The sequence below is a fragment of the Equus asinus genome, chromosome 10 (assembly GCF_041296235.1).
Source record: "Equus asinus isolate D_3611 breed Donkey chromosome 10, EquAss-T2T_v2, whole genome shotgun sequence".
NCBI classification, from domain to species: Eukaryota; Metazoa; Chordata; class Mammalia; order Perissodactyla; family Equidae; genus Equus; species Equus asinus.
In genome coordinates, this window is record NC_091799.1 from 20,035,349 (window position 1) to 20,057,567 (window position 22,219).

Here is a 22,219-nt window from a genome sequence, read left to right on the forward strand (position 1 = left end):
TGGATCCTTCTAGTTGTGGCATATGGGATGCCGCCTCAGCATGGCCTGATGAGCGGTGCCATGTCCACGCCCAGGATTCGAACTGGCGAAACCCTTGGCCACCAAAGCGGAGCATGCGAACCTAACCACTCGGCCATGGGGCTGGCCCCTATATGATTTGTTTTTAAAAAACAAGAGAAACTATATGGATGCAAGACTTGACCAAGTTTTCCAACTTATAATTTATAAACTATAGATATTCAGTGCAGGATAAAAATGAAATTTATCGGTGTGACATCAAGGTTTAATTATTAAGAATCCATAAAATAACTGGGAATTTAAGGAACTGCTCTTAGACATGTAGGTGCTCAAACGAGCAAAGCAAACATTGCCAAATCTTCCCCATGATACACGGCTGACGAGACGCTTCTCCAAAAGGCCTTAGTTACCTTGAATGAACTCCCTGATCTTCTTCTCTTTGCTCTCCAGCAGCAGCCTCACACAGACAGTGGTAAAGTACCGATTGGCCACCTCTTTGTCCCGCAAAACCCTTTGCAGTAGCCTTTCCAGGTGAGCCTGTGTGGTCTGTAGTCCTTGTCGACAGCGAGTGAGATAAGCAATATAGGGGGCCCTTTTCCTAAAAGGAAATATGCTTTGCAGGACATCAGATATATTTGGTGCACACTTCCTCTGGAAACTAAGAGTCTAATTTTTCTTTAAAAAAAAATTACCTCATGGACTTTGGTTTTACAAATTAGCATGTCAGGCTGAAGACAACTGTCCTGAGGGCTAATTATGCTTGCCAGCTTAAGAAACAGAACCCTTCTGCACGTTTGTGACGAACAGCACCTACTGGGCTGAATACTTAGCTACCTAACTCACTAAACGTTACCAAGTCCCTTCAAATCGTTGGTCTATTTTATACTGGAGCACAGTCTCCATGCTGGCAGGAGTTCATTCTTAAAAGGAAAGTGATTGCCTCGGAAGACTAAAATAACAAAATACGGGTGAATATACCACTAGATCATTAAACACACCACCAATTATTTGCTTAGTCTAAATGTAACAATCACTAGAGCAGCTACTGCCCAAGCATCGAAGCCTCCTCACTTCATAAGCGTCTCAAAAACATTTTTCTCCTTACTGTTAGCAAGGGGTGGCAACAGACAAAGCGGAGCACTTCCCAGGCCTACTCCCGTTTCCCCGGTGCAGGGAAGTACTCTTCCTCATCACCCCTGAAAAAAGGAAAATGACATCCGAGTTTTCCTGGCCTCACCTCTGCCACGGCTGCTTCTGGGCAAAGCTGAATAAACTGCATTCCTCTGTTAGTATGAGCTGCTCATTTATAACTACATTTCCAGACTAACTAAACAGCTAAATGTGTTCCATGGAAATGTACATCCAGGTAAACCTAGCAAGTACTTGTAGTAAGCCTCGATTCATTTTTGAAATAAGAAGCGAGAAAAAAATACCACTGAAAATAGATATAACAGCGAAACCAGATGGGAACAGTACCTGTAGTCCTCGGCAATTGAAGCCAGCAGTTTCCTACAAGTCCTATTATCAAAGCGGCACACACAACGCATTGTCTCTTGAAGTTGAGCCATTAAATTCTTGTCTTGTAAATTAATTGCTTCAGCTATTTGAACTTTTAAGAAGCATACAATTTCATTATCTAAACAAAAAAACAAGAATTCCGTCATGGTTGAGAATCTCCTTGGCCTTACATAAGCTGTAAGCCATCCCCCAGCCTCTGGGACATCCCCCCTGCCTTCCCATGGATCAGCAGAACTCAGCTGCAGCGCCACTCTCAGAGAACACTTCAACGAACCATTAGCAACCAAAGTGCCCTTAGCTGACACTAACACGAACATGTTAAGTTGAATCATACGAACTTGCTGCAGAGCTTAAATACAGTGGAATACTAGCAATTCCGGTACGGTTCAACCTTTAAATACAGGAAAAAATAAACTATAGTGCGGCAACTTACCTTCTGGATCGGTATGATCAGGTAAACCGTTCCTGGTTGAATGGGTTAGCACTGGGAAAGCGACAGAATCCGCAGAGCAAAGGGCAAGCCTCAGTTTCTTTTTCGCGTCTCTGAAGAACAAGTGAAAAGGACATTAATTTCTTTATCCAGATATGGTCAGTTTGCGAACATTTGCTATGTAAATTAATATGTTACCTCAGGACTCAAGTATTTCAAGTGGCCATAAATAAAAGATCATTTTTAACTTACTGACACCTCCCTTACAGGAACAGGCTGCCTAGACACCCGAGGAACAAGGCTGTGAAAGGGCTCTGGGCAAGGAGTGCTCTGTACACTCACCAGCATCAGTCAGACAACAAATCCTTTTTGACCTTCTAGCATAGCATATGCCAAGCTCTCTGAGGAGTTTGAAAGGTGCATTATGCCAGGGTTGGGAGGGGCCACAGAAGTCATTAGAACCATCTCACCACGCAAACTAAGAAGGCCTTCTACCACACCTCCTGAGAAATGTTGATCCTGCCACAAGACAAGCTCACCACCTTTCCCTATTGGTTTGCTTCCCATAAACATGTGATTTATGAAGCAAGCTAATCAAATGTAATGTTTGCCCATTTTGCAAAAACTCGTAAAATATACAGTGGTAAAGTCATGGCAGGAAAATAAAAATTCTCTTTGCTGCTCCCCCCAATTTTAGTGCTGGGAAACAATTATAAAGCTTCATAATATTTATAAATAAAATGAGGTACTGTTCAGAGTTTGCTTTAGACTAATTAGAGGAGGAGAGGTAAATATGAAACAATATTGGCCATGTATCAGTAACTGATGAATCTGGGTAGTAAGCATATCATTGTACGCGCTCATTTTTGTATAAGTTTGAAATTTTCTATAAAAAGTTAAGACAGACAGAAACAGAGACAGATGGATGGATGACCAGGGCGTTAAAACTGACAATCCCTGTCTGGCGAAGCAGAGGTTCCCTATGAAACAAAGGCAAATTCTTCAGGCTATTAAAGTCATTTTCTTTCTCAAGCCCCATTAGAACTAGAGAGTCTTGCCCAGGCAACGAGGAAGATGAGAAGCTGAGAGGGCTCCGGCAGGTGCACTGGAGACAGTGGGTCATTCAACAGCTCTGCAGCTGAACCCACCTCCTGCCTCAGCCCTCCCCCAGTGTCCTCACACGGCCTGGGGGCTTCGCATGGGCAGATGCACTGCCACTGGTTTCACTTAAATACTCACGTGGCCCCTGTGAGCATATGGGGTATTCTTTTTAATCCCTGAATTAAAGCCTTTGACATACGACATCTACAAGTGAGAGCAGGTTATCTTGGCAAACAGCATTTCATTCTTATTTCTGCTTTCTATTTGTGTGTTAAGTGACTCAATGAATCGCCTGACTTGAAGTGACTGCCTCGGTAACGAAAAGTCCAAATCCCAAAGTCCTGAATCCTATAAAAGAAATACCTGTAAGAGAAAGCGGAGTCCTGAGGGTGGGCCGCTTGGCTCGCGGAGTCTGGGAGGTCGTCAGCCGAGATGTTCTGCAGCGTTTCGTCACGAGGAGAATCATGTGCACTTTCACCATCACCCAGAACCTCTACACAAATCCACCCCCCAAAAAAGGATAAGCAGGTTAATTCGGAATATTCTGGCACTACTAGGTATTGAGAGCAACTCAATAATAAATTAGCATCGTGCTTTACAATAGGAGCTCTTTGGAAAAGAAAGAAAAAAATTTGAACAGTTAAGTTATTGATAGCAATGATAATCTATCAAGAGAGCAGTTGTTGAAGAGAGAATGGTTTTACTTCTTATAAACCAATCCTAAGACAAAATAATGAAAGTCTTTATTAGCTTAATAAAGATAATACTCTGTAATCAAAGTCACTGAACTACAGAACTACAAGGGGCCTCAAAAATCATCTGACATAACTTCTCAGACAAGGGAAACAATAGAAAGAATAAACAAATGGGACTTCATCAGACTAAAGAGCTTCTTCAAGGCAAAGGAAAACAGGATTGAAACAAAAAAACAACCCACTAACTGGGAAAAAATATTTGCAAGTCATACATCTGACAAAGACTTAATACCCATAATATATAAAGAACTCTCACAACTCAACAACAAAAAATCAAATAACCCGATCAAAAAATGGGCAGGAGACATGAACAGACATTTCTCCAAAGAAGATATACGGATGGCCAACAGGCACATGAAAAGATGATCATCGCTGATCATCAGGGAAATGCAAATCAAAACTACACTAAGATATCACCTTACACCCATTACAATGACAAAAATAACTAAAACAAATACTAACAAATGCTGGAGCAGTTGTGGAGAAAAAGGAACCCTCATACACTGCTGGTGGGAATGCAAACTAATGCAGCCACTATGGAAAACAGTATGGCGATTCCTCAAAAAATTAAAAATAGAACTACCATACGATCCACCCATCCCACTACTGGGTATCTATCCAAAGAGCTTGAAGTCAGAAATCCCAAAAGTCCCATGCACCCCAATGTTCACTGCAGCATTATTTACAATAGCCAAGGTGTGGAAGCAACCTAAGTGCCCATCAACAGATGACTGAATAAAGAATATGTGGTATATATATATACAATGGAATACTACTCAGCCGTAAAAAAAAGAACAAAATCGTCCCATTTGCAACAACATGGATGGACCTTGAGGGAATTATGTTCAGTGAAATAAGCCAGACAGAGAAGGACAATCTCTGTATGACTCCACTCATATGAGGAATTTAAAAATGTAGACAAAGAGACAGACTAGGGGCTACCAGGGGAAAGGTGAGGTGGGGGGTGGGCACAAAGGGTGAAGAGGTGCACCTACAACACGTCTGACAGACAATAATGTACAACTGAAATTTCACAAGATTGTAACCTATCATTAACTCAATAAAAAATTAAAAAAAAAATCATTTGACATAACACCCTCATTTTATAGCCATGGTATCCTGCCCAATCAGAAAATGGTTTCCTATAAATAAACCCTTTGGCCAGTGGCTGAGGTGGACCACGCGCTCAAGTCTCCCATTCTCCTTACCAGGGCTTCTCCCACTGCCCAAGAATGAGCCGGGGATGAACTCACAAATGCAGCCGGGCCAGACCTGTGGTTCCCACAGTTTTTATGTTATCAATTTAGATAACACATGCACATATAAAATCAAAAGGAATAAAAAGTTCCCTGGTGTAATAAAGATGCTGTGTTTATGTACAAAAAATATCCTTACTCTTAAGAGAGAATTTCAAGTGCTCAGGAAAAAAAGGAAAAACCATATAGAGAGAAAAAGTGGCAAAATGTTAATAACTGATAATTCTTAGATAGAAGGAAGATGGACCTTTACTGTACTAGTCTTTCAACTTTTCTGTTATTTTAAAACTTTTCAAAATAAAAAGTATGAGAAGATTCCCCCCCACCGGCTCCCTCTCAGGTACCCTATGACGCCCCCTGGAGCCAACTCATGTTACCAGTTTGTTAGAGATTCTTCCAGAGACACTCTGTGCACATACAAGCATAAATACATGCAGCATATGATTTCTGCTTTTATATACTTTTGTTTCCTCCTAACTTATCTTGGAGATTGTACCATATTTTTCTGACAGGTATTCAAAAGTAGCTATACAAAGGCTACTTTTAATTCAGAACACCTTCATCAGTGTGATAGACACGTTACTATTCAATCTTTATCATGATTATCACCTGCACTTTCATAGTTTGCCATCGCTCCGTCACTGGGGCTGGTTCGTTTAATGGCATTTCTGTATTTGTCCAGAATATCCTCAGCGACCTGAGCTTGCGCACTGAGTCTAGGGCTGGGATCATCTGCAGGGAAAGGAGAGGGAGAGCATTAGCTCCCCTTGGTTTGTACCAACTCTGATGTTAGTACGACACCAGGAGCATAATCCCAAAGGCGGATTAGGAGGTAAGACTTAAAAAGAGCACATATCTCAATGTTAAGAGGCACCATGCAGCTGCCTACTCATCCTGCTTCTAGTTCAGTGAACCTTGCCAAAGCACGAAACTGGGAGGGTTAGCTCCACTTTTTCATCATCGCCAGAATTCTGCATGACAGTGTCAAAAAGTTCAGTGCAGACTGAATGGATGATGGGTTTCTAAAGTGCTTACAATCAAATCACTCTTAGCAATTCATTTTAACAGAACTTCCAACGAGGCATTTTTACATGCAGACTTCATTTATTCAGACATCTCCATGCTGAAGGAGGAAAAAAGAAGTACTCAAACTTAGAATTAAACTCTTGTAAATAATAATAATAAATGCCTTCCTCCATTCTTCCTTCATGAATTTCTCCCTCTACATCACATGTGAAAACTTCAGATACTCATATTCTCTCTCACCCTGACAGTGCAGCCGCTGGACTAGAGCACCTCTGTGCGTGCAATGGTGTCAGAGGCGCTCCTAGAGAACCCAGACATTGTTGGGGAGTGCTGGAATTGTGCCTGCAGTGCACGGAGGAAAAGCTTATCACAATCACAGACGCAGCACTGCTTACGGACAGGACGGTTATCCTGTCAGCAATGTCAGCATAGCAAAATGTTTTCCCGGAGTCTACGATGGCAGAGTCACTAATTAACAGTTGTCACAGCACAGAATTGCTAGAGATCTCTGGGACAAAATTAAGTTCCATAGTGAAACGCAAACTCCTAAGATAGATCTAGGCCAAGCAGGTAACCGTAAATGTCTATATTCTGGTAGAATCCCATTTTTTAAAAAGTCTAAAATTACATAAAAATCACTAGATTTTATATGTGTGTCTATGTTAATAGCAGCTAATATTAGTAGCAGCTAACATTTATTGAGCACATGCCACGTGCCAGGAACTGTGCTAAGCACCTTATATGAATGATCTCAATTAATGACCACAACTACTCTACAAGGAGGTACTATCATCATCCCCTTTTATAGAAGAGAAAATCAAGGTAGAGAGAGGTTAAGCAGTACATCATAGGCTCTTCTTTTGTTTCCATGAAAAAAATATTTAGTATTCATGTCTCCATAAAATTGTAGTCAAGTGTAGAGAGAAAGGATTTCCAAAGTAACAATCTTTCCACTATAATGGTATTTGAATGCATGTTAAGAGAGTCCTAATAAAATCTGATCTTCTTCAAAATGTAAAACCTTTATCATTACAAAATCTTTTTTGGAGGGGGAATACCCTTTTGCTATTGATTTTGAGTGCTGAAAAAGGGACAATAAAATTTGGCTAGGGGGCAGCCCAGTAGCATAGTGGTTACGTCAGCATGCTCCACTTTGGTGGCCCAGGGTTCGCCCATTCAGATCCCAGGTGCTGACCTATATACTGCTCATCAAGCCATGCTGTGGTGGCATCCCACATACAAAACAGAGGAAGATTGGCACAGATGTTAGCTCAGGGCCAATCTTCTTCTTCTTAAAAAAAACTTGGCTAAACATAGTGAAAGCCACAATGTTGCTCATAACCTTTATTTCTATAATGCCATTCTTAAGAATTTTATCCCAGGAAAATAACGAAAATGCTATATATACAAAGATGTGTGTATATATATATATATATATATACACACACACAGTAAGACATTGGATACAATTCAAATATCCAAAAGCAAGAGAACATTCACACTGCAGTAAAATCATATGATAGATTATCTTAGAGCCAATAAAAATTACTGAAAAGCCAACTATGTCTAGTAGAAATTGGGAGAGGATTTATGAAATAACATGGTAAAAGAAGAATACAAAGTTACACACATACTCTGATTCAATCGTGAAAAGGCCATGTACAAATATGGAAAGACTGGGAGAGAACATGAAAAAAATAGTTACAGTGGCGGGATTATGGACAGATCTTAAGAAATTTCCTTTCATAATATTTTAAGTTGATTTAACGATAATTTTCAATGAGTCATTAATTAGAAATGTGTAGAAATTCCCACACCAGTAGGGAAACTAAATTGCTTGAATCAAACACAAAGAAAATGAAATATTTTATGAAAAAACTTACTCTTTTCAGCTTCTGGTTTGGGCACCAAGAACCAAGAAAAACACATGGTCCAAAGACACGAGTAAAAAGCAATTTACAACTTCTCCCAAGCTATTAATTCAACATTTTAAAAACGTGAGAGTTCATTAAGAGTATCTCCCTTTATAAATGGTGGTAGTGTTCCAACACTAGCAACACGGTAAGGAAACAGGTATCTTGCCAAAAGGATGCCTTTCCAATTCTTCTCAATCAGACTGTAGTTCCTGAAGAACAGGAGTCAGGTGTGATTTGATTTAATACCTACAACACTCAGCACAGTGCCTGGCACGAGTCAGATGTTCAACAAGCATTTGCTGATGGAGTAAGACAGGCTTGACTGCTCTGGGCAGGGAACCGTGGCCTGCAAGCACAGCTCCTGGAGGTCAAAACCCTTTACTCCAGGAACGTCACTGCGCTGACCACAGCAGGGCTATACGGCAGGGCATGGGGACGTCTACTGTACAGAACGAGACATCAGAATAAGATGGATTAAAATGGGATTCTATCTGTGCTATGCTGAGCTCTTTGAGGAGGATGTTCTTTTGAAACGTATCCCATTTTTTAATGAAAAAATCTTCATTTTAACTTGGTAGGATAACATAATTTAAAATTCAAGATTAAAAAAAGAGGTGAGAAATTAAATTTCCCTCTAGAAGCTCTATAGTCATTGGAAACAGTACACAGCTTTCAAACTCAAGGTTGGGTCATTAACACTATTTCTCAGATTCTTTCCTTTTAGGGTGCTCATTCATAATGTACCAAAAAGAAGCTGCAAATATACTAATGCTGAATAAGGCAAGAACGCAACCCCTAGTTCTATTTCCCTTGGGTCAGATAGCAATGCTAAAATGATTCAAGCTGTAAAAAATTGGTAAAGTTTATAAATTTATGGTATGTTTGACCAAACACTTTATCATGAAAAAAAGAAATGATTAGGTAAAACAGAATTTCACTGTGATCCTAAACAATCAAGAACTACAGCTGGAAATAAATTTAGAATTCTACAATCAACATTAGAGAAAACTATTCAATGATCCCGATATGGCATGCATAGCACTAAAACCATCACCACACTTTCCTAAAAGGCACTGTGTGTCATCATCCCACTAAAATGCAGAGTTGGAGGATATGCCTAGAGGCTCAGGATCAGGGGCCTCATCATAAACGGAAGTTATGGTCATGAGGATGATGATGGTGGTGGCAGTCTGCAGGAAGAGCACACTGAGATTCACTGTGGCCGCCAACTGGACACCACAGAGCTACGAAGAACATACTCCCCATGTACACACACAGACACACTCTTCTAAAAAGGCAACGCTTATGGCACCCAAGAAAAAGTGTTATGAAATATGTGCTCTGGGAATGAAGGAGCCAGGAAGTCCATGGGTCTACAAACCTGTGAGTGTTGAGAATCTGTCAGGCCCCAGATCATCTTTGTCTTTTTCTTGTTTTTCTTTCTTTCTAAATGGTATAGGAGCTGGAAATTAAATAAAGTCAGTAGTGTGACATATAACATACTGCACTACTTGGAAGACAGCAGTCATTTTGGAGTTAACTGGTGTGCCAACATTTCTAAGTGAAAGGAGGTGAAAAGTTTAAAAGCTAAGAAATCCCGGGTGTCAACTGATAATTGTTCTTAAAATAGCGTTGAAGGTTCTTAAAGAAGCTTTCAGGATCTGCTTTGGGGTCATCTGCCACAGGAAGAATGATTTAACGGACTCTACTGGGTCTGAATCAAAGACACTGCCTCTTAACTTCTGCTCAAAAACAACACATTCCAAGCTCTGAGCCTCATTCTCTCCTCCCATCGAGTGGGCTTGAGCATGGCGTGAAAGCAGTGCTCCTCAGCTCCTGAGCGAAACGGTGCACAGAAGAGCCCGGCGGAAGAAGCAGCTTTAATCCCAGACCATCTCTCCTTTCAGGAAGAGATGCTTTTGCCAACTCAAATCTCAGTACCTATTGGTATGATGCCAGGCTATTCACAAATAAAGCAAACAATTTTATACAACTGCCTTCCAAAATAAACACTCACTAATATTCACAGTATAAACATTCTCAATGAACAAAAACATAAAAAGCTTAAGTTTATTCCAGGAATGTAAAGGATGAATTTTCCATGTTTAATTACCAATAGCATCCCTTTTCCCTGCAATAATTCTTAGCAACACGTGTCAAAAGCCCTGTACATTTAACTTCAATGGTATATGACATTTAAACAACTGTGACCTGCATGGCTTCCATTTCTGAACACACTACCACTTCCTGCAAAGAACAGGAGCGGTCCTTTCTAGAGCTCTGCCTTAGCATTCACCTGAGTGAGGCCAGTTCCGAGACCCTCCAAACAGCTAGAAGCTCAGGCCCAGCAAGCCTCACAGAGGAGCTGAGAGATGGGCTCTCCGAGAGATCTGAGGGCTTTGCTTCTGCTTGCTAATATAGCATTCTAATGTTTTATAAAATTACCTTTCGGCATGGCAGAAACAAAACGTTTTCTCCACCAAGGTCTGTTCCTGTCTGATTTCTCATCATCGCTATCTTTGCGTTCTTCAGTCTGTAGAAAAAGTTTGATGTTTTATTTGGAGTTGGACAGCAGGATGAATTACTATGAAAAGGATTTCAGTTAGTGTGTGAAATACAAAAACCACTCTTGTTTGACTTAAAAGCAAAACTGTTCTTACCGCTATATAGGCAACTTATGGAACACGTAAGTATACCTTTTAAGCACCAAACTATGATCTGCTTGAGGGTGGCACTATCCCATTACTCTTAGTAAACCAAAAGCTTAAAACAGAGCCTAGCATAGGGTAGGTACTCAATGGAATGAGTAAATGCAATGCAAACAAAATCTAGAGGGGTAGCAGAGATGGTAGCAGCAGGATTAATTAAAAAACCGCACATGCACTGTGTGTCAAACAGTGGGTGTAAGGATTTATATCATCTCATTTAAACTTCACAGTAGTCTTAGGAGATAAATACTACTACTAAGCCCTTTTTATAGATGAGAATTATCAGGCTAAAAAAGGTCATCTCCTCATCTTCCCCAAAGTTATAGAGCCTGTGTGTGGCACAGCTGGGACTCAAACCTAGATGTGACCAAGGTCAAAGTTCATATTTTGATCACCAATTATCATGAGTTATCATCAAGACTACATGTCAAAGGGCAGGGATGGTAATTTCTTTACTAGCCTATCATGTGACCTTAGACGAATCATTTCACTTGTTATTTTCATCTACAAAACTGGAACTAGAAACACCTTCTCTGAAGGCCTCCATGGGAAAGGGATATCAGAACCCAAGCAGAGAGATGAGGGCATCTGTGCCAGGGAGGGTTTAGCAGTGGGGATAGGATACTGATTACATATAGGAGGACTGATCGAATAAGTACATACATAAAGAATAATGAAAGCAGGTTTCTCACTGGTGGAGAAGGGAGTTACAAATATGGAAAGGGAGAAAGATGAAATGAGATGTGTTGATTTCAGACTGGGATGGAATGTATCAACGTGAGCTCATGGTTCTCAACATTTACAGAGAAAGAGAGATACAGAAATACACACACTTGTAAATGTGTGTGTACCACCCTGCACACACACACACACACACTTCCTAGCTCTGTCTACTGAGAGGTCCTGGGGGCAGCAACGTCCCTACAGCAATGAGCACAGCTAGTATCCAGATTTTGACTTCTAAACACCATTTTCCACACCAAAAACAGCAAGGACTCCCTGGAGAAATTGCTGATTTCAGGACTAGGGCAGACAGAGTACAACATAAGCTCGTAGCATTTTGTGCCAGAAAGCAAAGAAACAGTCAAAGAATGATAGCAGCATGTCAAAAGAAGCTAGGAATCAGCTTGAAGGGGTTCCCACTGGCCAAATCAGGGACAACTGGGCTTCAAAATAAATGATGGTAACAAACTCGCTGACTAAAATAGAAAATCATGAGCTAATAAGTTGATAAATTTAAAATTTGATGAGGAAAAGGATATTTGCATATTTTCAAGTCTCCCCTCCCCCTAAAGTTACTTATTAATTACAAAAGGGGAAAAAAACAACTTTACAGTGGTGAAGCCCGGCAGACAACACCTTTATCAAATGATCCAAATGAACAGCACAGTGATGGAATAAATAAAATTGCGTGCTACCTGACAGGATGTAATGAAAAGAACACAGAGTCACTTCAGTGATACTCCTGCCAAAGATGAATAACCTCAATCTAATCATGAGGAAACATCCAACAAACCTAAATTGAGGGACATTCTAGAAAATAACTGGCCTGCAATTTTCAAGAGGATGAAGGTCATGAAAATCAAGGAAAAACTGAGGAAATGTTCTAGCCTAAAAGAGACATGACAACTAAATACAAGATGTGATTCTGAATGGGATCCTTTTGATCTAAAGAATGTTACTGGGACAACTGGGGACGCATTAGTAGGGTGTGAGAATTAGCTGGTAGTAATGTATCAATTTTAATTTCCTGAGGGTGATGGTCATACTCTGATGTGTAGAAGAAGATGCTTGTTTGTAGGAAACTTACACTTAAGTATTCATAGGTGGTGGATCAACTTACTCTGACATGGTTGGGGGGGAGTTCTTTGTAACTACTTCCAACTTTTTTGTAACTCTGTGATTGCTGCAAAATAAAAAATAATACCTCCTTGGGGAAAAAAACAATACCTCATCTAACCATCTCAGAAGGAAACTGTGAGGTTTTAAGTGAAATTAGATACAAAATTGCTTAGAGAAAAGTTAAAACATTACTACAAAAAAGTAGTCAGTAGTAGAAAATAGTAGAGGTTTCCCATGGGGTATGGTCATGGATATACTAGACAGATAAATCATCTTTAATCATCTCTACTGTCCATCCTTAATCTTAGATGTATGTATTCCATGTTAATTTCAGAGAGCAGGAGAACCAGGCAGATAGAATGCTACAGCTGACCACAATTAGCCAATTCTTCTATACGGCTTGTGCTCCATACCTCTCCTCTTGAGGAGTCCTTACTCGGGGATGAAGATGATGAATGAGGTGCAGCCATCAAAGAAGTAGCACCAATGGCTGCGGCTGGAGGGAGTTCTCGCTCTTCATTCCCTGGACGTCGGTTCCAGCTGGGGTCACTCATGGGTCGCCGGACAGAAGACACTATATCAGAGCTCCTGCTGCGAACTAATCTCTCAGGGTAAGAATGCCTTTGCCTGAAGGCCTCCATTTCAGCCGGAGTTAAAACATGGGAACCAAAGTTTGGCAACCTGGCCTCATGTCCTCCCACAGCTCCTTCCAGGATTGGGGGATCTGGTGGTGGATGCGATGGCCTGGCATAGTGAACCTTTGGCCTTACCACAGCAGAGGCCCCTGGAACACAGGAAAGGTTTGCCACTGAGACACAACTGATCCAACAAAGGCATTAACAAAGGGCTTTGGTTTTGTTCTTCTGTCCCTGATAAGACAAGAGTTACAAAGTTCATGTGACTAGTTTACCTTCATGTGAAGACAGTGGATCAAACATGGCAAGCAGAGACTCAGACTGCGAAGGAGGAGAGGTCAGCTGGTGGGCACCTAAAACAGACCGGCAAACTGTGAGACGACGTCAGAACTCAGGACTCGTGGAGAGTTTCAACACAGTGAAAAAGGTTCTAGCATTCTTCCAGTTTTCCTTTTTTAAGCAATTAAAATTTGAGGGGCATATCAGAAAAAAAAATCTAATCAATATCAAACTCTGGTTACTTCAAATTCATCTGATGTTTTACCTACACACATGGATTTTCACTACATTTAAGCGGTCTAGTGGTACCTTTATGCTCTTAAAAATTACTGACCCGAAGAGCTTTTCATTATGTTAGTTACATCTATTGATATTTAACATATTACAAGTTAAAACTGAAAAGAAGCGCATAAATATAGTAATCCATTTAAATATGTCCACTAAATGACAACACAAATAACCCCTTTTAATGAAAAATAACTATATTTTCCAAAATAAAAAATAGCAAGAAGAGTGACGCTATTTACAATTTTGCAAATTCCTTTAACGTATGGCTTAATAGAACACAGCTGGATTCTCACATCTGATTCTATTCTCGATCTGGTGCAACACGTTGTTTTGCTTGAGGTACATAAAGAAAAGCTGGCCTTGCACATAAGTAGTTGGAAAAGCAACAATATTTTAATAGTCTTTTCAGATAACTGTGGATAGCCTTCTTTGATATTACACCAAATCTTGACAAGTAGTAGTTTTTTCAAGGTTAGCTATAATGTGGAATCTGAAACCAAATCAATGAATATTTTGTACTCTGTTACACTAAAATTAATTGGTCTTGCACTTTGAATGGATCTTTTACTCATGCATGATTTTGTAACACCATGCCCTGATCATCTGGAAAATACTGGTTCAGTTAGATATGCAGATCTTTCAAATGTTGACACATTTCAACATGTGATATTGAAAAATCACATTCTTAATATCACCACCAATCTCACCAGAAAAGTCTTTCAATAGTGGGAAGCTGTCAAGCTCATGGAGGTGGGTACAAGTTTTCCAAAATTCTAATTTTTATCTAAAAGCTTGAACTTTATCATTGGCAACAAATTCTCCTCTGTCCGTTGTTTTCCTTGAAGTGAGGCTTGCGTTGTTAATTTTTAAGAAATGTCTGCCAAATACCCACGTATAATAACTATAGTTTGTCTGTCATTCTTTCAAGTAAAACTGGTGTTTTGTGAAAAATAAACAGGAAAAAAACAGCTAGTTAAGCTCACAGCTCAAATAATCATATAAGTGCTTTTCCTTGAGATACTTCATCATATTTCAGAATACAGCAGAAACGCTTTATTTCTATTTCTTCACACAGAATATTAAAAAGATGCATACTCGGGGCCGGCCTGGTGGCGCAGCGGTTAAGTGCACACATTCTGCTTCGCTGCCCAGGATTCGCCAGTTCGGATCCTGGGTGCAGACACGGCACCGCCTGGCAAGCCATGCTGTCGTAGGTGTAGAGGAAGTAGAGGAAGATGGGCATGGATGTTAGCTCAGGGCCAGTCTTCCTCAGAAAAAAAGAGGAAGATTGGCAGCAGATGTTAGCTCAGGGATAATCTTCCTCAAAAAAAAAAAGATGTGTACTCAAGAGTTGAAATGGAATTAATTTTTACTGCTTATCCAAGACATTCATAAGTAAACCTTTTTTTTTTTTTAACTGTGAGAGAATACAAAGGCTACTAGCTAGCAAGTTCTGCTGCCAGTGCCTTGCCTCGTGCTAAGGACCTCAGCAAATTTACCCACCTTTGCCTGTGCATTGTCAGTGCAAACGTCAATACAGTGAAAAGGATGATAACTTTTTATCATTATGAAAATAGTTTTGACCTCATAGTCTGGATTCCCTCAAAAGTGTCTTAAAGGCCCTCAGTGGTCCATGGAGACCACACTTTGAAAAGGGCTGTTTTACAACACTGGTTCTCAACTATTTCAGCCCTCAAAGGATCAATGTCTGGAGACATTTTTGGTTGTCACAACTGCAGGGGAAGGAGCTGGGTGGTATGCTCCTGGTAGCGGCCAGAGATGCTGCTAAACATCATACCACCCACAGGGCAGGCCCCCACAACAAAGAATACCTGGCCCAAAATGTCAATAATGTTGAAGAGGAGAAATCTTGGCTTAAAACAAACAGAAATGTAAAGGAAAAAAGGTACCTCAAAACTCAGTACCCAATATATAAAACCACTGCTAGCACTTTGGTATTTCTTTCCAGTGCTTTCTCTATGATACGCTTTCTAATGTTTTATTATCTTACATATAAAATTCTTTAAAATAAACTAAGTGATATTATGTTCTAGGTATTTCTCCAAGTTAGGTCATATTCTTTAAAGCATTTAAGAACAGCTGCATAGTGGCCCTGTGGCCAGAGTGGTTAAGATCACACGCTCTGCTTCAGCAGCCCAGGGTTTTGCCAGTTTGAATCCTGGGCGCAGACATGGCACCGCTCATCAAGCCATGCTGAGGCGGCATCCCACATGCCACAGCTAGAAGGACTCACAACTAAAAATACACAACTATGTACCGGGGGGCTTTGGGAGAAAAAGGAAAAAATAAAATCTTCCAAAAAAAAAAAAAAAAAAAAAGAATAGCTGCATAAATTCGCATAAGCGGTTACATCAAAAGTCACTTCGCCATTCTATTTTTCATTCTTAAGTTGTTTCTAATTTTCTGCCAACATAAATGTTATGAAGAACATCTCTGTGCATAAGACTTTCTCCATACATGGAACTGTTTCCTTATGACTGATTCCTAAAGTGGACTAACTTGCCCAAATTTAGTATGTGAACTTTTAAGGCCTTCTCTAAGTACTGCTAAATTATGCCCCAAAGTGCTCTAACAATTGCTATTATCACCAGCAATGTGTAAGACTGCCAGTTTCACCTATGAATGTAATCATTTTTAAAAGTCATTCTCATTTCCCCTTCTTACCATGAGTTATTTCATCCATGTCTGGACTAGTGACAGAATCTTTACCTCCAAAATCAGAGCTGCACTCAGATCTCAGGTCTTCAATCTTATTAGGAATATCCTCAGAGGTTGCACTTATGCCTTAAAAAAAAAAAAAAAAGGAAAAAAATAAACAGCAAGAAGAACAAAGTAACCACACAGAAAGTATATGAAGTATATGGAGAAGTGTAAATATTCTCAAATCTTTTTGGTCTATACATGTGAGTTGTTTGGTATTATATGCTTTATTGTACTATAGCTTCAATACATTTACCTTGGTTTGCACAACATAATCAGAATTATCATGTGATATATAAACATAGTAGCAGAGGCTACCAAGAACAGATAAGAGTTAAAGAAGGAGCACACACAGACTGTTTGCCATCTACTTCAACAGGCTCTATAAAGCTACACATTAAGTTCTTATAGATTTAAGGTCCCACAGAAATAATTTTGTTTCCTGGAAATTACTCAGCTATTAAATAAAAATGTATCTCTTTGCCATCAACTTTATAAATAGGGAGGTGGAAACACACCTTGAAATCCTTATTCCTTAAAACAAGACAGACATACCCGACACAACACTGAGGCCTGGAGTGCTGGGGCGGGAACTGACCTCCCTGACATCCGTATCATCAGATGTGCTACCCAGTCCAGAACAGCTCTCCAGTTCCTGCAGGCGCTCCTCCTGCTTTAGATCTGGGGCCTCTAGACAGAAGAGGTGAGGTGTCACATTAGTGATTCTGTTAGAATGCCACAGTTTCAGCTTTTGTGACCCAGAGGAAGAAAGCTACCAGGGCATGAATGAAATCTGTGTAAATGGATTTCTAAGTCTGGGCCAGTTAGCAAAGTTAGTTAGATCAAGTGTTAACTCAAGGGCATGATTTTCATCCCAATAGAGGTCAGTTTGTTGTAAAGATGAAAACTCTGCTTCCAAATCACTAATCTCACAGGGTACGCTGTTGGTTAACAAGCACACTGAACAAGAGAATACAGAATAGCTTAGCATGAAATCAATCACTTTCTAAAAAATAACTCCTACGGATGCACAATCAACAGTGAGCTAATCCTACTCTCTCCTTACATCAAGGTTAGCGTGTCTGAACACGTTAACAATATAAAACATGTATCAGGATCACTTAACTATTCTTGAGTCAAGTAGATCAGATAAAATGCATTTCAGACATATAGTTACTTATATTTGCACTCTGGTAGTTGAGATTTAGTTGAAGGCAAAGATTTATCTTTATGATCAGAAAAAAAAAGAACGGCAATACACAAGACAAAGTACAAAACACTTTACGTACATTTATAATCTGCAAAAAATAATTCTCGGGACTCCAGAGTCTCAATCTCAATGCATTTCAAACACACATGAGATATCTTTTAAAGAGTCAGGTTCTCCGCCGGGCTAACTCTAAACACGCTTGACCAAGCATCCAACTACTCAGGGTTCGAGTTGTGTTGCTATTGCTATTTTACGATGAGTTAGTGAGAGATACTGATCTTAGAAGATGCTGAATATCCCACACTGAAGCCTGATGAGTTACTAACAATTGCTTCCAAAATAACTGAACAGAGTCAGAAAGCACCTGCCATCTTAGCCTACACCATCCAACAGTGCATTTTTTTCTTGATGGACAGAAAATCCCCTAATTTTCCATTTGAAATTCCTAGCAATGTGATTGCTTTGTGCTTGTCAAATGTGTATTTGACAAAATGTACACAAGAGAGAAATTTGGATACCTTACATTTAAAACTTCTGTGCAAATCAAAAAGCAAACAATGACACCATACTAACCTGAGTCACTTGGCAATACCTCTACACTCCAAGCTTCGCTTGTCGTCTCTGATATGGTAGAACCAGTGCAGGGGTCAAGCAGTACTGACCCTGAACCTGGCAGGCACAGTAAACTGCCTAACATGTTCTCTGCTGCTGCACCTGTATAACCAGCGGGGAGCAAAAGGTTAACAAAGGTCCTGATGGAAAGGAGCAGTGATAATGGAGAAAGGCCAGACACTAGGCTAACAAAATCTCTCCAGTCTACCCACAAGAAAGCAGCCAAGGTAAAAGTAATTCCAATCAATAACACCACTAAAAACACAATTTCCCACTTTGATCATAACAGCACAAGCTCCTTTTCATCAGTTTCCTCCTGTTCACCTTGGACTCGCCATAGACAAAACACACATCATTAGGTCAAGTCATTTTAATTAACTTTCACCTTGGTTTTTTAACAAATTTTACGTGTGTCCCTAGCATCTTGCTAAAATCTGTACTCCTACAGGGATTAAAAACACTCAAACAGAGACATTTAACCACAGAAAGTTATACTGGTCAGATATGTTTTCTTCTGGCACATTAGCCGCATATTCAGAGCAATAAAATATATTTGCAGGAAAATACACACCTCTTTAGCACTCATTCAACTGCAAATACAGCTTATTGCTCAAATACAGCTTACTGCCATGAAAAATACTACTTTGGCATCTGGAACAACTAATGCAAAACCAATTAAGAAATCTATTTACACTACTTAAAAATACAAATAGAGAGGATTAAACATTATTGTACACCTGTGTTAAAAATACTCAAGTTTAGAATGCTCCACTACTTCTGATCAAACCTAATACAAGAACAATTCTACTTCAGTACGTGAAAAATTTTTTGGAAAAAAGTTCCTGGTAAAAGTTACCTTTTAAAGATATGTCATGAAATAACAAATAAAATGATGTCTCAAACTTGCCACAACAGAATGGGGACAGGGGATAAAACGGTGAGGGTGGGAGCAGAGATGAAACCAAACTTGCCCTGTGTGTACATATAATTGTTGAAGCTGAAGGACGGGCAAACGGAGGTCATTATACTATTCTCTCTTGTATTTGTTTGAAATATTTCATGATTTAAAAAGAAAACGAAGATGGTAGTTGAACTCTGAGAACTCACAGAACAGTATCCCAAAAAGGGTGAATTTTAATATATATAAATTGTACCTCAGTAAGCTTGACATAAAAAAAAACCAAAAAACTGGGGGCCAGCCTGGTGGCACAACAGTTAAGTGTGTATGTTCCACTCCGGAGCCTGGGGTTCGCCAGTTCGGATCCTGGGTGTGGACACGGCACCACTTAGCACACCATGCTGTGGTAGGCATCCCACATATAAAAAAGTAGAGGAAGATGGGCATGGACGTTAGCTCAGAGCCAGTCTTCCTCAGCAAAAAGAGGAGGATTGGCAGCAGTTAGCTCAGGGCTAATCTTCCTCAAAAACAAAAAAACAAAAAAAGTGGTTACCTTTGGAACTGAATTAATCCTTTTAGAAGTAAACTCAAGTTTTAGAGAATCTCAGTATTGATATTATTCAGAAAGATTTTATGGCTATAATCTGTAAGAATTTTCATCTTAAGATAAGCTGTTTAGTCTCAAAAGAATATCCTAATCACAGACTAACAACATACACTCTACCCTGCAAACAAGACTGGCAAGAAGGTAATTCAAAAGATTGGTTTTTCTTTCTCTGGGAGGGGGAAGGGGGAGTTAAATGTAAACAGGGAAACTGCTACCTATATTTAAGTAAAGAAAAAAAATACACAAATGCCTTGTTACATAAAGTTATCTCAGTTTCCTAGTTGACGCTAACATATACACCATGCTCGTCAGAGCACTGAGGTTTCCTCCCATGAAGGGCGGGTGGATATGAAGAACTAAACAGCAATATTCCAGAGACATCAAATAGCAGTTACCTGCAATTTCCTGCAAGCGATCTTCATCAATGTTGGGGTCAAAGTCACTTCCCAAGACATCTGTACTCCAGGTCTCACTCACTGTTTCTGATATGTCCCTATCATCTGTCAGTCCCATCATGTCACGAATTTCAAACTTCCTTAGCTTATCGTCGAGATTATCTTGTGTTGTAGCTATCAAAAACAAAATTAAGCACTTAAAAACTGGTAGCACAGCTTTGACTTTTTAATCAACCTTAAAGAACATTATGTCTTTGAACTTTAAATTACATATTTTACCATTAACACTGAGCACATAGTACCAAAACACTGAACTATTCTCTTACGATGTACTCTTTCGCTCTCTGAACTGAGCTCAGTACTCCCCCTTCTAGCAGATTAACTAGGGCCATGGATACAATCATTTGTCACCCTGTGTTGACATCCTCCACAGTGTAAGTCTGATCAAGAATTGGGATCATATTCCCCTCTCTTTGAATTTTCACAGGCCTTGTCACTTGCTTTGGCCAAAAGGATAAGGAAGAAGCGTGCCAGCTGCAAGGCTAGGCCTCAAGAGACCTCATTAACTTCTGCTCTCTCTAACCCTTGCTCCTCTCACGAGAACAAGCTTAAGTTAGCCTGATAGAGGATGAGGGACCACACGGAACAAAGCAAAGGTCATCCCAGACCAGCCAATTCCCTCTGACCAACTGACCCCCAGCTACGATTAGCAGAGCTCCGTACTCCACCACTGGTGACCTTAGATACATGAGTGAGCCCAGTCCAAACCAGAACCACCGAGCTGACCCAGAGACTTGAGAGCAAAGATAAATGTTCGATGTTTTAAGTCACTGAGTTCTGGGGTGATTTGTTATGCAGCATTATTGTGGCAATAATTAACTGACAAACCAATACTAAAAAAAATTGTTTTTTTCGCTTGACTTGGATACATCCTCCCAATTCTAGAGTATTCTCTTCCCTTGACCAATGAGAAGCAGTCTGCAATTTACCTGAACTCACTTCCTAACCAAGTGTTCACAAAACCTGGACTGCCAACCACCTACATGAGAATCACCTAGAGGGTTCATTAAGGAAGTGATATTCTTTCAACTTCTGTCTTAAGTTAATATTACTTTAGGTTTCTGTTATTTGGAGAAAATTTAATCCTAATTAATACAACGACAAACTGATCCAGTAAAATACAGCATTACTTTTATTCAAGCCACACATACCCCAACTGGCATAACTCGCTTCCTTTCTAAAAATGGACTGAACCAGATTTCTAGAAATGAGATAGGGAAAATGGCTTTTTAAAAAAAAAAAACTCACCAGATAATTTTTATGCGCACTAAAGTCTAAGAATCACTGCCTCAAACCCAGTCGAGAGTATCTGCCCTCAACACTCCCTTGAGACCCACCAGTGATCTTTAAAAGAACAATCCAAAGAACTTTTTCAAACTAAGCTTCCTAAAGCACAACAGGGATCCAGCTACTATTCGATCCTTACCTCACACTATTCCCCTACCTGCTAGTTTCTGAGTAAGTACTAGGTTCCCACCTCTCTGACTTGCTTACACTATTCCTTCCCCTAAAGTGGCCTGTCTCCAGTTTCTGCCAATGCAACCCCAGCCAGGCTTTAAGGCTAGTATTTTCTGCCAATAAGCTCTTCTCTACACTTTCAACCACACCTATGTCTCACTCAGAACTGCCAAAGCACTTTTATGATATTTTTAATCATTTGTGTACCATTCCCTTCCTATTCTAAGTGACTTGAGCCCTGACTATTTATCTTTGTATCCCTTAAAATTTTAATATTACTGAATTAAAATACCAAATATTACAGAATTCAAGAAATTCATTTTAATTATTCTATGTAATTTAAGCCTAAACAATTCACTTACCAACTAAACATATTTTTAAGAGCTAAAGGAACTCTGAATAAACGCAAACTTAATGGTCATTATATAATCAACTAAAACAACTTCTCTTACTGAACACAGCCAACTTACATGGGAACACACTGCT

General features: G+C 39.8%; 1 protein-coding gene across 27 annotated transcripts in view; it reads right to left on the reverse strand.

Moving 5' to 3' along the window:
* GAPVD1 (GTPase activating protein and VPS9 domains 1) overlaps positions 1-22,219 on the reverse strand; it is a 62,120-nt gene that overhangs the window by 10,075 nt on the left and 29,826 nt on the right. For 8 of the 27 annotated variants that reach the window (XM_044778770.2, XM_044778772.2, XM_044778768.2 and 5 more), the window contains 13 exons: positions 20,216-20,389; positions 18,277-18,417; positions 17,049-17,183; positions 16,458-16,577; positions 13,481-13,558; positions 12,984-13,354; positions 10,466-10,553; positions 9,402-9,482; positions 5,688-5,810; positions 3,431-3,560; positions 1,970-2,079; positions 1,495-1,654; positions 429-616 (listed from right to left, as the gene is read on the reverse strand). In XM_044778770.2, the coding sequence (XP_044634705.1) occupies positions 429-616; positions 1,495-1,654; positions 1,970-2,079; positions 3,431-3,560; positions 5,688-5,810; positions 9,402-9,482; positions 10,466-10,553; positions 12,984-13,354; positions 13,481-13,558; positions 16,458-16,577; positions 17,049-17,183; positions 18,277-18,417; positions 20,216-20,389 (1,899 nt within the window). Of the gene's footprint in view, positions 1-428; positions 617-1,494; positions 1,655-1,969; positions 2,080-3,430; positions 3,561-5,687; positions 5,811-9,401; positions 9,483-10,465; positions 10,554-12,983; positions 13,355-13,480; positions 13,559-16,457; positions 16,578-17,048; positions 17,184-18,276; positions 18,418-20,215; positions 20,390-22,219 lie in introns of those variants that run through there. The other 19 variants (XM_070518758.1, XM_044778769.2, XM_070518756.1 and 16 more) reach the window with 6 other exon arrangements.